This window comes from Epinephelus moara, chromosome 6 (assembly GCF_006386435.1).
Source record: "Epinephelus moara isolate mb chromosome 6, YSFRI_EMoa_1.0, whole genome shotgun sequence".
Classification (NCBI taxonomy): Eukaryota; Metazoa; Chordata; class Actinopteri; order Perciformes; family Serranidae; genus Epinephelus; species Epinephelus moara.
Window position 1 is genome coordinate 27,337,159 of NC_065511.1, and position 17,415 is coordinate 27,354,573.

Below are 17,415 nucleotides of genomic sequence, written 5' to 3' on the forward strand. Positions count from 1 at the left end.
TTGCTCAGGGGCACCTTGGCAGTGCCCAGGAGGTGAACTGGCACCTCTCCAGCTACCAGTCCACGCTCCATATTTTTGGTCCGGACGGGGACTTGAACAGGCGACCCTCCGGTTCCCAACCCAAGTCCCTATGGACTGAGCTACTGCCAATAGAAGAGGGTCATGTTGTTTCATAGTGGCTTCATCAAAGCACAGAGAGCTTTAATTACAGTTCATTAACTTACAAATCCAGTAGTGGGCGATATTGCATAGTCTAATGAAGGCTCTCCTCTGGAGTGCAGATCTGACCGATTATATTAAAATCCCCTGCTTATATAAATAACAGCGTGATGATATTAAACAATTAAATAGCCTAGACCTTTTCAAATAAAGAGATAACTGTGGACACAGGGACGACCAGACACAGGATCAAAGTCTGATAACTTATGAGATAGGATGAATATTTGACGGCCTGTCAAATGAAACACAGTAGGCAAATGCTGAGTTTTCTCTCAGTATTATGTATTTAAACGGCCTGAGGTCAACATACGTGACGCACAAGCATTTTAGACTTTCGTTCTATTCTTTCAACCAATTACAATCGACGTTTAACCCCGCCCAGATTCGACTTTCAACCAATCACAATCGACGTTTAACCCCGCCCAGATTCGACTTTCAACCAATCACAAATCGACGTGTAAGCCCGCCCCTAACTGCAGGCTGCAGACAGGTACACTTGGTCAAATTTGCAAATTTTCTTCTTATCTCTACAAATATATAACCTAGCTAAATTCAATAATAGGTAGCACAGTGGTACAGTGGTTAGCATTGTCACCTCACATCAAGAGGGTTCCTGGTTCAAACCCTGGCCTGGGGTGGGGGAGCCCTTCTGTGTAGAGTTTGCATGTTTTCCCCGTGTCAGCGTGGGTTTTCTCTGGGTACTCCGATTTCCTCCCACACTCCAAAGATAAGCAGGTTAATTGGTGACTCTAAATTGTCCGTAGGTGTGAATGTGAGCGTGAATGGTTGTCTGTCTCTTTGTGTCAGCCCTGTGATAGTCTGGCAACCTGTCTGTAAATGTATCCATGATGGTGCATACAGTTCATTGATCTAGTTCATTAATGCATAATTGATTCCATGATTGGTTCATATAAACAGCTAATTCATAGTTATTTACATTTACATATTTACATGTTTACATTTCGTATTAATAATTGGAGACATGATTGTATTTTCATAGTAGTTTTATTGAGTGATACATGATTTGATTAATGTGATTATTCCTATGTACATGGTCTACAAGCCTGGTCTCGCGTTTGGAGACGTACTTTCACTTTCCTTTCCTGTTACGTACTTCCGCTGTCTTTTTCCCTGACATGAAGAGATGATTGATGGACTGTCAGATGACCTTGCGGTTATTTGGCTATTTACAAAGTTTATAAGTTAGTTGTCAGACAAGAAAAGAAACAACAAACGACATTAAGGACAATCACCTCCCGCTTCATGGACAATTCCCTCTTTTATGGCATGCAGCCACGAGGTACTTTTTGTTTGTTATTATTTGGTCAAAGTGTATTGCTAGCTACGTGTGTAGCCTACGTTTTGTCTGGTCTAATTTACTTTATTTTATTATATCTAATTGTGTCAATTGTGTTATTTGTGTACAGTTTTCACAGTGTGATGGAGATTGGATGGCTTCATTAAACCAGTTCCTAGAAAACTACTTGTGTTCGTCGTGCCTGTGGGTGGATTCATACTGTCAAGGGTATATCCCGCCTCTTGCCCAGTGTCAGCTGGGATAGGCTCCAGCCCCTCCACGACCCTCAACAGGATAACCAGTTACAGATAACGACTGAACGAATGAAGTTCAATAATGTTAGTTGCAATAAAGTTCTGGCTATGACACTGGGTAATCTACTATAATTGAGCACTGTGAGTCCTCTCTCCAAAGCATACTTTATGCTCATATGAAATCTTGTGTTTTGGTTTAACAGAGCCCGGGTGTCTGATTCCAATTATTTATGGGACATCAGCAGCCCTTACATTTCTTATTTCAATATCACTTTTGGCAATTTGGTACATAAGACCAAGACTGCACACAAGTAAGATATGAAGCTCTTTGTCTTGCTGAATTTCCTGTTGTTTGTTCAGTGGTCTGCTGCCTGGAAACAGAAGTGGAGGTTTGACACTGGGCTAGGCACGTATGTCCCACCTGATTCTGTTTCTATCTCTTCAGAGCATTTCCTGTTCATGGTTGTTGCTGTGGCTTGAATGGCAGGGTAAGTGTACTTGATGATGATGATGATTGATGATGAGTGACCTAGTATCATATGTGTTGTTTTTTTTATTTCTCACTGCAGGTGGAAGAGGAGACTTGGTTTACTCATCAGTTGTCATCAGGCGACCTGCTGAGACATCAATTACTTACTTTGACGGTAGTTGTGTGTATAGTGAAATAAAAGTATAGAAAAAAGTTACCAAACTAAGATGGCCCATAAATGCCACTGTTATAATGATAGTTCCCTTGTATTTCCTTAGAACAGGTGTTAATAATACCATCATTTATTTATCGATAATGTTTCATATAATCAATCTGAATCTGCAAAGCAGCAGTTCATTTCATTTTCACTGGTTGTCCTCACCTATACAGTAAGGTTTTAATGGAAATGCATGTGTTTGAGGTACCAGTCATTCAGCTGGTCATTTCAACGTAAGTTAAGCTACTGAAATGGGATGACAAATATCTATCAATAGCCAAACAGTTAGGTTTATTATCAGAGAATGAATGAACACAGCTAGTGAGGTTGCCATCCAACTTTGTAGTGCATTACTGCCACCTGCTGGGGTAACTAGGTAGCCCCTTTTCTGAAATTGTACTCCCCTACAACCTTTGCTAAAGAAGAAACTTCATATTTATCAGAAGTATTAGGCATGATCTGAAGTATATACAAAATAAAAAACAATACTCCACTGTATTTATGACATTTTTCACAACAGATAGTGATTGAGGTAGCTTACTTGTTTCCATTGTTCTTATAGCCTACAGTATCAACTATCTTACTATATAATGATGAAAACTCTGTGGGTGTGTCTGTCTGTCTGTCTGTGTGTCTGTTCCACATTTTTCTCCTGACTGACTTGGTCAATTCATGTGAAATTTGGCACAGTGGTAGAGGGTCATGGGAGGATGCGAATGAAGGAATATTACATCAATTGGCCAAAGGGGGGCGCTATAGCAACAGATTGAAATTGCAAACTTTGAATGGACATATATTATGCCCCATATGTCGTAGAGACATGAAACTTTGCACAGAGATGCCTCTCCTCATGGGGAACAAATTTGCCTCAAGAACCCATAACTTCCGGTTTATAGATTTTCCGCCATTTTGAATTTTTTGAAAAACACTTAAAATCGATCTCTTCCTAGGAAGTTTGTCTGATCTGCATGAAACTCTGTGAACATAATCTAGGGACCGATATCTAAAGTTCCCTCTNGCTATAACAACAGAAAAATGCTTAAAAATAGCTAAAATGCGACTGATCGCTGTGGCTCCCCCTGTGGCTGAATGTTTGTTTTCTTTCTAATTTTTGGTATGACTAAGTCATGGTATGGTATGCTGTACATAATCACGGAAACTGTGAGTGTGTCATTCTGTCAGTCAGTCATTCTGTCTATCTCACGTTTTTCTACTCACTGACGTGGTCAATCTATGTGAAACTGCACATAGGCGTTGAGGATTGGCATAGGTAGAAGGTGACAAAGCTACCAATGGGTATGGACTAGTGTATCTGAATGAACAAATTCCTTAAAAAAGGTTGAATTAGGCCTACAGCATGTAAACAACTAGCCTCCAAACAGTACCACAGGATGACCAAGTAGTTGACTCTGTGGGAGATTATAACATTGCCTAATTATCACAAAAAAAAGACAAGAAAAAAATGCTTTAAAAGGAAAAAGATACAAGTTTTTCAGTAGACATTCTTAATTTAGTGCAATGGATAATTAGTTTGGTAACATGTACAGAAGAATAAAAACATTTACTCTGATAGATGAGCCATGTGTTACATTACAAATCATACCTGATAAAACAGCAATACTAAAATGATAAACAATCCACATGCTGATATGTTAAATTTCCTTAAGTGAAATCAAAGAGTAGAAGCCTAATGTAGCTCCACCTCCAACAACTTCCTTGGCAAGACACTGGCACTTTATTTGCTCAAGGATGCCGCAGATAATCAAACGTGGCCAACTCTTGCATGCAATCATCTATCATTCTTGCTTAATACAGTTTAGCCTGAGCAAATAAAGTGCCACACTGTAGCCTCCAAACATGACAAGTCCAAAGATGACAAGAGTCAGCCATGCACATACAATTTTGCTATGAAAATAAAAGCTAGACACTCCCTATCGTTGAGAGCGGAGGGTGTCTTCGAACAGACATCATGTCAGAGATGAGATCAAAGTTCCGATTGAGCCATAGAAATGCCACATAAGTTGAATACTACTGTAGTTATTCCAAAACTGATCTGGTGCAAATGTCCTACCCCAATACACTGTAGGTCCTATTCCTTTTTTTTTTTTTTTTTTTTTTTTTTTCTTGGTTAACATATAAAGTGCGAAATGTGTCATTACAAACTGTTACAGTGTGAGAAAAGGATTTTAAATTATAAGTGAAACTTCTTTTTCAGCAACTAATTTAATCAATAACATTCAGCCACTAAATAAAATACGGCACAGTTAATCCTGACTGATTAATGTATTTTTTCCAGGTTTACAGCATTTCCTACAGTAATTTCCTTTTACTCTTGTGGGTCTACAGGTTTGATTTTGATGTGGATGCCATTGAGTGAGCGAAGCACCAGTCTTGGTATTATCTTGGGTTTCTGGGTGGGGTCCTCGATCAGATGGTACCTCCTCAGTGTCAGGGCTGTCGCCACTTTCAGCTCATTCATGGCAAAGTTCTGCCCAATGCAATTCCTGAGAGTGGAAAACAGTAAAAATATGTGAGGTATATGATGATTGACACAGTGCTTTTATGTTTTATGATCAACAAAATCAAATCAGTTGGTACCAGAATTTTTATCTATATTGTTGAATTAATATGGACAAAAAGATATGGTGACAGTGTTGTAGTAAATGTGGAAATGATAAGCTCATGATGGCTTAAAGTAGGCTTCACGTGACACATCATTTGAGTGACAGGCTTCCTGCTGATAATGTCCTGGCTTCTCTGTCAGATCCACCTGTCACTTCTCCACACCGCTAAAATGGTCGCTTCTGGATCTAAAAAACCCCCAAGATGGCGGCTGCCGACATGCCAAACTCGAGGCTTCAAAACGGGAGTCCACAAAGCAATGGGTGTTGTCATTGTAGCTATGTCCATAACTTCTACAGTCTACGAGCACACACAGTCTATGGTAACACTGCACACAGGATGTTGTCTTTGGCGTCATTGAGCCGTGATTTCAGGCCCGCCCAAAAAATCCTGGACCCTATCCAGATACAAAACGATGACAGATGTTTGAAGCTTGATTTGAAAGCCTCAATAGAAACTTTGAATGCAATAAATTAACATTCAGTACAGCCCTTGTTCAACTAGTTTTTTTCTGCTGAAACAAGTTTCCTTAAATCCAAAGATTTCCATAAGGCGAGCCGCCCCAGGTGAAAACAGTTTTTTCATGGTGGTTGCTACGCTTTTACAGCAACACGGTCCCACCACTGTGAGTCAAGACACTGCTATCAGCAGTAAGTGCCTTATGAATACAGTGCAGAGTGGCAGTGTTTAGCTAGCCAGTGGGACACACTCACAGGAACTCACTCACCAACATGCCAGCCTGGCCGGACTGTCCACAACATTGGACAGAGAGGCTTTGATTACAACACGCAGAGAGGTAGATTGACATCATTCTCTGCTGAGGTTGCCATTAATCCACTATATCTTTATACAGCAAATAGTGGTTTACTGCTATATTAATGCTCTAAATGTCAAATACAGCTCCTTTAAATAGGATTAATCCTAGTTTACAGAGTTCTTCTATTTCTTATAGCCCCAAATAAAGCCTCATAGTTTTTATTGTGTTGATAAAAAGGAGGCTGGTGTTAGGTAACACATCCGCATACTGCAGACTTTTGTCTTAACTGAGAACTCCCTCTCTAGTTCTTAGTGAGCTAGTCACACGGTATCAGGTGAGGACAAACCTTGGCCCAGCAGAGAAGGGCACGAATGCATGAGGCGACCTCTTGGAAACATTCTCCGGTAGGAAACGCAGTGGGTCAAAGCCCTGTGTTGTCAAAATAAAAAGCACATGCCAGTAAATCACACATTCCTTGTTTTTCCAAATTTTTCCACTGAGAATTGAATAACTTTCTGCTGTTGATGACATATCAAAAACATCTGCTTAGAATGACATCATCTCGACTTACATCAGGGTTTTCCCAGACAGCTGCATTCCTGTGAAGTCCATACACACTTGTTCCAACATTACAACCTGCAAATAAGAAAAAAATGTGTTTGGGTTTGAATTGTGCAGCGACTGTACAACAAGGTGTATACAAATAAACAGACCAACATTTACACTATTTAAGTATGAGACAGTATTGTAAAGATGCTGCTACAATTTACATCTACAAACTAAGGCTGGATCAAACTGGAAAATAACCCATACAAGTTAATATTTTACCAGTGGGGTAAAAGATGCACTCAGCAGCTTGCTGTCTTATCTAAATGAACTTTCCATAAACATTAACAACAAACCTTTCGGTAAAGTCCTTCCATCGGGAAAGGTCACGGGTTTTGTGGTCTGTCTGGATATTCCTGGTACAGGAGGGTAAAGGCGAAGGGACTCTTTGATGCACATTGTGGTGTATGGAATTTTACTGAGATCCTCCCTTAAGATGAGACAAATGCACATTAGTTATCAATATTCTCAGGAAAAAAGTAACTGCCTAAAGCTCACCTAATCCAGCTGTTGTGATACAGAGCGACACTGACTTGCATTGCACCTTGGGTTTCCACAGGTAAATTACCACTCCATGGTGTCCTTGCCATTCAGGGCTTGAATGATCTCCTCCCTGCACATCTTCTGGTGTTCTGGGTGGCAGGCCAGACAGTAGAGGATGAAAGACATGCCACTGGCTGTGGTGTCATGGCCCTCAAACATGAAGGTGTCCACTTCTGCTCGTAAATCTTCATCTGATAAACCCTGCTGGTTCTCATCCTGAAGATGAGAGAAAACGAAATAGAAAAAAAAAAAATTAATGCATGTTTTAAAACCAGAACTTCCCTGTACAATAAAACTATAATAAAAGAGCATAAAAAACAAAGCTAAAAGATATTGAGCCCCATCTTAAACCTGGCGCACAGCGCAGCACAACCATCACTCTGTCACTCAAACCTCTGTCCCAAAAAAGTTGGGACAGAGGTTTGTCTAACACTGTGTTACATCTTCTCTTTAAACAACACTCAGTAAGTGTTTGGAAAGGACACTAATTTTATAAGTTTTAAAAGTGAAATCCTTTCCAATTCCTGCTTGATATACAACTTCAGCTGTTCTGGGTTTGTGTTGTTGTAATATGAGCTTCACAAGGCGCCACATATTTTCAATGGGAGACATGTCTTACTACAAAGCCACGCTGCTGTGACACTAGCAGAATGCGTCTCGGCATTGCCTTGCTGGAAGAAACAGGGGTGTCGCTGACAAAGGTGTTGTCTTGATGGTAGCATATGTTGCTCCGAAACCTGTATGTACATTTCAGTGTTCATGATGCCTTCACAGATGTGCCCCTGATGTCATGGGTACTAACACAGCCCCATGCTGTCATAGATGTGGGCATGGTCATGACAACTATGATTTCCAAAAACTATGTGAAATGTGGACTCATCAGACCACAGCACACTTTTCCACTTTGTGTCAGTCCATCTCAGATGAGCGCAGGCTCAGAGAAATCGGCAGCATTTCTGGATGTTGTTGATATATGGCTTTCACTTTGCATAGTAGAGTCTTGCATTTGTAGATGAAGCAACCGACAATGGTTTTCCAAAGTGTTCCCGAGCCCATGTAGCGATACCCTTTATACAGTCGCGTCTGTTTTTAATGCAGTCTGGCCGTTTTGTAATAATGTTAGCCTTGTGTAACATAATAAAATTGTCTTACACTGTATTAAATTAAAAATAAATAGGTCGAAAAGCATTTGCAAATCATTGCATTCTATTTTAAGTTACACCTTAAATAATAAACAATTAAACTAAATACTAAATACAACCCCTTGAATCATGTGCCTTACTTTGCGCCTAGATTATGTGCCGTTTGCCTAGCAAGAGTGGATTTGGACATGCTCTACATGCACTTTAGACCATGTGCCGTAGATCATTTAAATAGGGCCCAATGGCTGTCAGGTTGGTGTTGACACAGGACATTGCTCCTTCACCTGGTCAAAGGTGGAGTTAGGCACTCGAGTGTGTCTGAACAGAGGAAAATCATTAACATGACGCTAGATATTTTTGTGAGGGAAGAAGCAGTTACAGAGGTGTCAATAGGTAACTTACTGTGTCTTATTGAGAATATTTCAATCAATCAATCAATCAATTTTATTTATAAAGCCCAATATCACAAATCACAATTTGCCTCACAGGGCTTTACAGCATACGACATCCCTCTGTCCTTATGACCCTCGCAGCGGATAAGGAAAAACTCCCCAAAAAAACCCCTTTAACGGGGAAAAAAACGGTAAAAATCTCAGGAAGAGCAACTGAGGAGGGATCCCTCTTCCAGGACGGACAGACATGCAATAGATGTCGTACAGAACAGATCAGCTATTTGTACAACAGTAGTTGATGGAAATTAGTGGGTTTATATTTTCTTAAATGTTCCCATTTAGAAACATGCCAATGTTTCTAAATGGGCCTTTACAGTGAATTCTATTCTTTAAAATAATTTTTAGGGCTTTTTGCCTTTATTACAGGACAGGGGGAGAGGGAACAGGGATGACACGTAGCAAAGGGCCACAGGTTGGAATCAAACCCACGCAGCTGCAAAGGACTCAGCCTATATTGGGCACAAACTTTACCTGTTGAGCTAGAGGTCACCCACAATAAATGATATTCAGTGAAAGAATATCAAGCTGGTGGAGCACTACATGAATCATAAGGATGTTTACAGAAAGCAGAAGCTTTGTAGCCAACGTTTTCCCATATTGTCTTATTTATTTAAAAAGAAATATTTTTTGTCTTCAGGCCACTGCTCAAGAGAGCCTCATAAAAAAGAGGACAAAAAGCCTGACTTCTGCCTTTGTATCAGTGGCCATTGATATGCTGAACATCAGGGGAGCGTTCTGTGTTTCCTTTTGCACTGGGATTTTGCCACTTGGATATTATGCCAAATCATCTCTTCTATAATTTTAGGTTTTTCTACATGATTTATTGTTTATCTGTGTCATTGTTTTGGGGCATCGGTGGATTAGTGGTAGAGCAGACGCCCCATGTACAAGGCTGTTGCCGCAACGGCCCGGGTTCGACTCCAGCCTGTGGCCCTTTGCTGCATGTCACTCCCTCTCTCTCTCCCCCCTTCACACTTGTCTGTCCTGTCCATTAAAGGCTAAAAAGGCCCCCCCAAAAAAATATCTTTAAAAAAATGTATCTGTGTCATTGTTTTTATCGTCTTCATGGTCTTTATCCTTTTGCATTTTTATACACGTTTGTGTTGCATGTGTGTTTGGCAAACCCAAACGTGTAGGGGGGGTGAACTGGGAACTTCTGGCTGAGGGCCCTGTCTGCAAGATCTTCAACTCCCACCACCAGAAGAAATTTTCATGCATCCTGGTGAAGACTGGGGACATGAAACCTCAGTGGGCCGTGTTCAAAGCCTCCATTGTGGAGGTGGCTGCTAAAAATCGTGGTCATAAGGGTGTTGGTGCCTGTTGTGGTGGCAACCTGAGAACCTGCTGGAGAGTTTTTCCTCTCACGCAAGTGCAGAACATATGCCCTAGTTGACTGTAGTCTTTGCAGTTTGTTCAGATGCAACTTTTTGGCTTAGACACAGGCGATGAGATGCAGCACAGCAGTTGGCCTTCATTGCCACTAACTCTTTGATGTCGGTTTGGTGTGTCTGGGCCTTAAAAGTGTGTGATTTGTTACAAATTTAACGACAATAAGCAAAAGCAAGAAAGTCTGATTCCTCAAGCCCAGTTCAGACCAATGATTTGCGACGAGACGAAACCATTTAAGAACGTTGCAGCGGTGTGAACTGGCCGGTCTGAGCTCGACTCAAGGCGGCGGATGGTGTCACCTGCAAATCCTCTGGTCAAATCGCTGGTGGCTGATTGTAGAACGTAAAGCACATCACCATTTCAATAGCCAATCAGCTTGTAGTTGAGTCAATTGATCAAGTCAAAATGACTGCAGACGCCGTATTTCACCTGCTGCAGCAGATGCTCCATCCCCACTGAGCCCTCTGTTCCTGTCCTCACAGTGTGCCGGTGTCGGACGGTGGGTCGCTGCTGCTGCTCACTGTATGTGCTTATTGGTGTGAACCGGCAGGCTTTCAAAACGTTGCAGAATTGTAAGTAGTTGTATGTTTTAACCTGTTTCATTGCGAATCTTTGGTCTGAACTCGGCTTTAAATCAGTAAACTGGATCTAAAATCACACAACATACTCTTGCTAAGAGAAGGATGTCCAGAAAGTCCAAGTTTCTTTTGGCCTGTATGCGTTCCAGCTCCTTCTCCTCCTTTAGTTCTTCTTTCCTCTTTCTTATGACCGCCTCTTCAAAAGACAAGATAAAAATATTTGCAGAGTAACGTGTAAAATATCCACCAAAGCCAAAACTGATCAAATTCAGTTTAACTGATAGTAGCAAAAATTTCATATTGTCATTAATCAAAGTATGTGTGAAGATCTTACCTGTATGATCATGAGCCACTCTGCATACTTTTCTGTATCTGAAACCATGTGGGCTAAGGTAGAAAATCAAGTCATTGTGGTATGGAAATGTCCTGAACCGCAGGTTAATCAGATCACTGAGCTCGTAGACTGCCTTGATGTATGCATTGCTTCCACTGAAATGAGAACGTAGGCAAACTCAGTTTCCCACACTCATAATTCAGACAGCTTTAAACAACTGAAAACACAGTTCTGAACTTGTGAATGGCGGGAAAAAGTTTGTATGGACTCACCTCTCATTCTGACAGTTGCTGCTGTAGCTGAAAGCACACTTTAAGATGGTGTCCAGTGTCATAAGGCTCACATGTTCGAACAATTCAAAGGACTTGCTGGTATTTGCATAACTTTCCCATTTGTCCTGAAAACAAAGAGAACAGATGTGACATCTCTGCAGGAGATCGGTTGTTCTTACCATTCCTTCACCATAATGGTCTTTGATAACTCACTGTAATTGCGATTCACATGTCTAAACTGTCACATACATACCAACATCGTTTTAACAGAGTCTGCCATCAGTTTAGTGTATGGCTTCAAAACATCATAATGGAAACCTGGGGTCAAGAGCCTTCTGTTCCGAAACCACCTTTGACCATTTGACACCAATAAACCTTCACCTGAAGACAGAGACAGACGATATGTGTGTCAGTCAGTAAAACATCTCTGTAATAACACAAAATATGTTGTAGTTAAAAGGCCTCTTACCAATCCAAGACACAAGAAACCCATACACAAAATCATCTTTTGGCTCTGTTAGGAAAAAAACAAATAAAAAATCTGTTTCATTGACTTGTGGTTGTAAAAATGTAGCCAATGATCCTGTAGGAGATTATATAAAGCACTGAAATGACTTTATTGTCATAATGTTACATCATTTCAGAAGAGATAAAAAAATGTGCACACACCTGTTGATGACAATATGGTTTTCACATAATCTGGATGTACAATGTTGACGAAAGAAACTAATGGGCCAAACCACAATGGGAAAGCGTAAGGGTACTGCTTTGTCCATTCCACTATCTTCTCAAAGTCTGTCCCATCTTGTTTAAACTGAAAACAAAATAAAAGCATGGGAAGGTTAACCACACCTTAAAGTTAGCCACAGGACAATGTGTTAGTGACTGAACTGATGTTTACTAACAGTGTGTCACTAAGTAGTAGCTAGTGACATGTATTACTTAAATCTCACGTTAAGTAAAAGTAGAGAAATAACAACACAAAAAATAGTCAATCACAAGTTTAAGTATTGCATTCAAAATGTCACTTTCATAAAAGTCCATTAAAAGTCAAAAATGTTCTTAAGTATCAAAAGTAAAAGTACTCTTTATACCAAATGACTTGTTAAAAAGGAGGATATACCAACTAAATACAATCTGGTAACTCAGAATGTGTCCCTTTTATTGGCGATATAAAGCCATGATACATTATTCATTAATACTTTTAAATCCCTTTAATAACCTGCAACTCCTTTATAAAAGCAGGTCTTGTTAGAAGCAGTATCCAGCATTTAATGTTGAAGCTGGTCTGGGTAAGTAAAAATACTCAAAAGTCGGTACCTCAAAAGTCGTCCTCAGAACTGTAACTCATTAATTTTTATTATTTATTTCTACTGTGAACCATTTTGGATAATGCAGGGTTACTACCGCTCCACCCAGCTTTGCCTTTGCTAAAGTGTGAGAACTATCAGTGATATCTAAACTGACAGAGGTGACTAATCAGTCTAATATCTCTGCAGCGTTGTACTTTATTTCGAGCGTTCAGTCTGTCAGACCTTCATTAGGGCATACATGATTCAACAACAGACTGCCAAGTAAAAACAACTGCAAAACTTGCAAAAAAACACACATTCGGTATTCGGTGGAATAAGTTAAAAGCAAGGCCGAATAATAGTGGTGTGTTTTGATAACGCAATCAAACAGCGTGCCGTGATGGGCCGAGTAAAATGTCGGCAGTGTGGCAATCCGCCGGTCACCACACTCGCATTTGCGACTAAAAATAGTTTTGAGCGAGCAAAATAGGCTTAAATCTTTCAGCATGCTGTGCGAGCAACCTACAGATTTCAACCACCAGCAGAAACGAAAGGCGAATCCCACCGATTGTGGGTTGAACGGGGGTCACAGACACAGACAGTAATGTATTCCTGTCAAATATGGTGGCCATCGGCTTACTGGCGATGGAAAAGTCAGCTCCAATAATATTCTCTTCTTGGCATCATGACTGCCCAAAAGTACCTTCGACCAAGCGTTTAATATTATTCGGCTTCGGCCACAAATTTTCATTTCGGTGCATCCCTAATAATTTTACCAATGTTTTTTTTCTCCCATGAAGAAATGTGTGAACAAGTGACATAGTATTAATTCGATCTTCAAATTTAGACTGCACTTTCTTCAGTTTAAATAACATACATATATCTAGCCCAGAACAAGGCTCCAACCATCCCTACCAACTGCCCCTGCTATCCTGGGAAGGCAGAATTTTAGGAAAATGCACTCCTTGTACATTAAACAAAATTGTGCCCTTCACATTTAGGTTGGACCCTAAAAAAACTTGATGACACTCGTATTCGTTCAGGTGGGTCTGGGTGATATGGCTTGAAAATAATATTAAGATATTTTTGCGGTTATATCGCAATACACAGTATGTGTCTCCATTAGGGATGCACCGAAATGAAAATTTGTGGCCGAAGCCGAAGCCAAATAATATTAAACGCTTGGCCGAATACAGAGTACTGAATACCGATGTTTAGTTTTTCATTAGTTTTTGCAGATGAACCCCCTCCAGATTAGTGTTGTCACGATACCAATGAAAATATCATGGTTCTGAGTAGTATCACGATACCACAGCGAAAATGAGGCAGATGTGCCTTTTGTCATTTATAAAAAGATAAATCACTTTTCTATAATACATCAATGATATTTCAATGGAATAAATTACTTATTGACTTATTCATACTTCAAAAACAGCATCAATGAGTGATTAACATAGGGGAGATCAAAATAAAATAAATAAATAAAATAAGAATCAACCAGCCACCCTCCTCCCCTGACAGTCCCTTCATAAGTAAAGAACAGTCCCTAAAGTGCGGTGAGGTTTGTGGGCCTTGAACGGCTCGTTTCTCCTCTGACACGTCACATACCTGTGTTCGGCTGGCTCGGCTGTTCAGGTACTTCTGGGCAGTCCACACGCTAAGAAGAGGAAATTATTGGAGTCGACTTGTCCGTCGCCGGTAAGCCGCTGGCCGCCGTATTTGACAGGAATGCATTACTGTCTGTGTCTGTGACCCCCGTTCAACCCACAATCGGTGGGATTCGCCTTTTGTTTCTGCTGCTGGTTGAAATCTGTAGGCTGCTCGCACAGCGTGCTGAATGATTTAAGCCTATTTTTCTCGCTCAAAACTATTTTTAGTCGCAAATGCAAGTACGGTGGCGGATGAATCGCCACACTGCCGACATTTTAATCCGCCCGTCACGGCACACTGTTTGATTGCGTTATCAAAACACGCCGCTATTATTCGGCCTTGCTTTTAACGTATTCCACCGAATACCGAATGTGTGTTTTTTTGCAATATTCGGCCGTCTGAGAAGGCAGAGGAGTGTGTGACACATCATGTTTGGGAGTCGTTTTATGTGTCAGTCATAGGAGAGAGTGAAAGAGAAACGTCTCATGCCAGTGATTTTAAAAAATGATTCGACAATACATGCTTGGTGTTTATGATATAATCATTTTATACATCCTATGTGGAACAAGCCATGATGTGATTTATCACCCACCCTTATGGTCAGGCATCCAATTGTCATTACTTTTAAAGTAGTCTGTGAGTAATAGAAGGTTATTTCATGACAAAAATGTCCCAACAGACCCCACTCTCCCCTACTGAGTGGAGTACTGTGAGGTATAAATATCACACTTATTTTATAATACACAAACTGGGTGAAACTCAGTGAGTATAGAACAATATCTGCATAATACCAATGATTAGAATAGGATTGGTTACTTTAACCTGCGTATGCTCTGACAGAAAGGTCAAATAAGGTCAAACACTGCAAATATCTAACATTAGGTGCGCAGTAACATGCTCTATCACTGTGAAGCACATTGCAATTCAGTTTCAAAGGGTGCAGTAACAATAAAGTATTACAACTGTTATATAACAGTTACACAAAGTTGCACATTACTGCGCGCTCTTTACTGAATTACCTCTTCAACATGTCCCAACAGCCAGTGTCCCGGTGGTCCTGGGAAAGCCTCAAGGTTTCGGAGCATATCTCTTCTCTGGACGTACGTAACAGTTAATTTATAGACGACAGCAACGAGACAAAGTAGAGCAAACAAGTGATGCATGTGAGGCCAGCCCAGCTGAAATTTCACCAAAGCCTCAGCTGCCTCCATCTCGGGTGAGTCTGTGCGTCGCTGGAGGAAAAACTCTGAACGCAACAAGTGTTGGCGCGATAACAAGAAGCAAAGTCAAAACAGATGGTCGACTCGACACCATTACTCCGGGGTACGCCTCAGGAGCGCCGGGGAGGCGGAGTCTGCAAACAATGACAGTTATCTTGATGTGTAGTTCAGCAGCGAGAGTGGCAAGTGTGTCAGCTCGACCTCATGGGCCATACAAACACAGAAAGGTCAGGGGCGACTGATAAAACAGAGAACTGATAAGTGTCATTCAGGCTTACATCATCATTACTTCACATAGTAAACACTGCTGTACATGCAGGTAATTATTTGTCAGCTCGGAGAGCCACCATGGCTTTTACTCTACAGTCAAACATTGCTGTTTGTTTTGCCAGCTGACAATTACATGGTAAGATTAGACTCTAAGCGGTGCACCGGCGTCATGAAATGGAGCGGACCCAAACTCTCAGCAGAAGCGTCTGAAGTATTCGACAGTGGGCGGAAGGAGGATGTGCTCGAGGCTGTCCTGTCTGTCAAAGGATGACTTCACGTACTGATGGAAACACAGGATTTTTGAGCAGCAAGATTTTATGCACAAGGGCAAATCAAAGTGCTTTTACAGAGCAATAAAATATAAAAGAGAATACAGAAAAGAATGAAGAGAAAAAAGATATAAAAACTAAATGTAATACTTTAAAGATAAAAAAAATCGACACTACAATAGCAAAACTGCAGACTAAAGGTGCAAAGATAAAAAGTAGCTCAGCCCATAGGGACTTGGTTTGGGAACCACAGGGTCGCCAGTTCAGCTCCTGAGCCGAGGTGCCCCTGAGCAAGGCTCCAAACCCCCAACTGCTTGGGATGCCTGTCCAGAGCAGCCCCCTTGCCCTGACATCTCTCCTCTAATGCATGTATAGGTCCTGTTTGTGTTTGTATATGTGTGTGTATTCAGGCCTGTGTGTATATGGCAACCGAGTGAAAAAATTGAATTTAATAATAATGATTTAATTTAATCATGTATATATTTATTAATCTAATAAAGTATATAAAGTAAGTGTCAGCGTTAGTTTTCTCCAGGTACTCCAGCTTTCTCCCACAGTCCAAAGACATGCAGGTTAATTAGTGACTCTAAATTGTCCATAGGTGTGAATGTGAGCGTGAATGGTTGTCTGTCTCTATGTGTCAGCCCTGTGATAGTGTGGCGACCTGTCCAGGGTGTACCCTGCCTCTCACTCTGGGATACGCTCCAGCACCCCTGCGACCCTCAAGAGGATAAGTGGTTACGAAAATAGATGGATGGATGGATATAAAGTAAGTAGGTAAAGTATACAAAGTAGAAATTACAAATGAATTTAAAAATAAGGTTGCAGTCATTACGGGGTGGAGTAGGCAGTGTGTAAAAGACAGAAAAATGAAGAATAATTACAGTCTAATAAAAAGGGAATGATCGATTGAGTCAACATCTCAATTTCTGTTACTTGTGACAGACAATAAAGGTTTATCTTATCTCTAAAACAGTTTCAAGTGGAAAAAAAAAAAAAATTAAAATTTTAAAGATTTGTGGTTTTATTGACTAAGTCTCAAACTACAATATGCTATCGTGTTAATATTTGACCCACTTCTGAAAATGTGCAAAATTACAACATCAAAACTTTAAAGAGTTCATAAATGATTAAGGCAGCAATATTAAAAAAAAAATCCCAAGCATTAGTGAGCTTGCTGTGCTAATGTGACTCACATCTGATTCATATTGTTCATGTGATGCAAACTTTTCCATTTTTGTACTTTCCAGACACTGTGGTTGTTTTGTTATTAGTGTCTGATCGCTGTTAATCCACATGATCATTGAACTTTCACAGTACTCAAATAAACTTCTTGAACTATGTCTGCAGAGCGTACTGACCTATATTTTGTGACTTAAAATAAAATAGTCACTGCAGGAGATTTCAGTTAAGTTAAAACTTTAAACTGTATCAGCCATACAATTACTTTTTTTTTTACTCAGACAATGTTCAGATTATGTCATCTATGTATAAACAGCAGTGACTTCATACAGTTTGACACCTTAAGTGTGAATTTCAACTTGTTGCTGAAGCACATACTGT

At 40.4% G+C, this 17,415-nt stretch overlaps 1 protein-coding gene and 1 long non-coding RNA gene across 7 annotated transcripts in view; one reads left to right on the plus strand and one right to left on the minus strand.

Annotated features, from left to right (window-relative positions):
* LOC126391981 (uncharacterized) overlaps nt 1-3,469 on the plus strand; it is a 20,456-nt gene extending 16,987 nt beyond the window's left edge. The window contains exons 2-4 of one of the 2 annotated variants that reach the window (XR_007570137.1): nt 1,647-1,854; nt 2,131-2,258; nt 2,340-3,469. This is a non-coding gene — a long non-coding RNA (uncharacterized LOC126391981). Of the gene's footprint in view, nt 1-1,646; nt 1,855-2,130 lie in introns of both variants that reach the window. The other variant, XR_007570136.1, reaches the window with a different exon arrangement.
* Nucleotides 1-15,516, minus strand: part of LOC126391973 (cytochrome P450 4A12A) — a 62,788-nt gene extending 47,272 nt beyond the window's left edge. Inside the window, exons 1-12 of one of the 5 annotated variants that reach the window (XM_050047037.1) lie at nt 15,113-15,496; nt 11,821-11,965; nt 11,621-11,665; nt 11,405-11,532; nt 11,152-11,276; nt 10,880-11,034; nt 10,635-10,741; nt 7,010-7,200; nt 6,738-6,871; nt 6,407-6,471; nt 6,182-6,264; nt 4,585-4,960 (exon numbers count right to left, since the gene is read on the minus strand). In XM_050047037.1, the coding sequence (XP_049902994.1) occupies nt 4,783-4,960; nt 6,182-6,264; nt 6,407-6,471; nt 6,738-6,871; nt 7,010-7,200; nt 10,635-10,741; nt 10,880-11,034; nt 11,152-11,276; nt 11,405-11,532; nt 11,621-11,665; nt 11,821-11,965; nt 15,113-15,304 (1,548 nt within the window). In that variant the 5' untranslated portion in view covers nt 15,305-15,496 and the 3' untranslated portion in view covers nt 4,585-4,782. Of the gene's footprint in view, nt 1-4,584; nt 4,961-6,181; nt 6,265-6,406; nt 6,472-6,737; nt 6,872-7,009; nt 7,201-10,634; nt 10,742-10,879; nt 11,035-11,151; nt 11,277-11,404; nt 11,533-11,620; nt 11,666-11,820; nt 11,966-15,112 lie in introns of those variants that run through there. The other 4 variants (XM_050047042.1, XM_050047034.1, XM_050047039.1 and 1 more) reach the window with 4 other exon arrangements.
* Between the last annotated feature and the right edge of the window lie 1,899 nt (nt 15,517-17,415).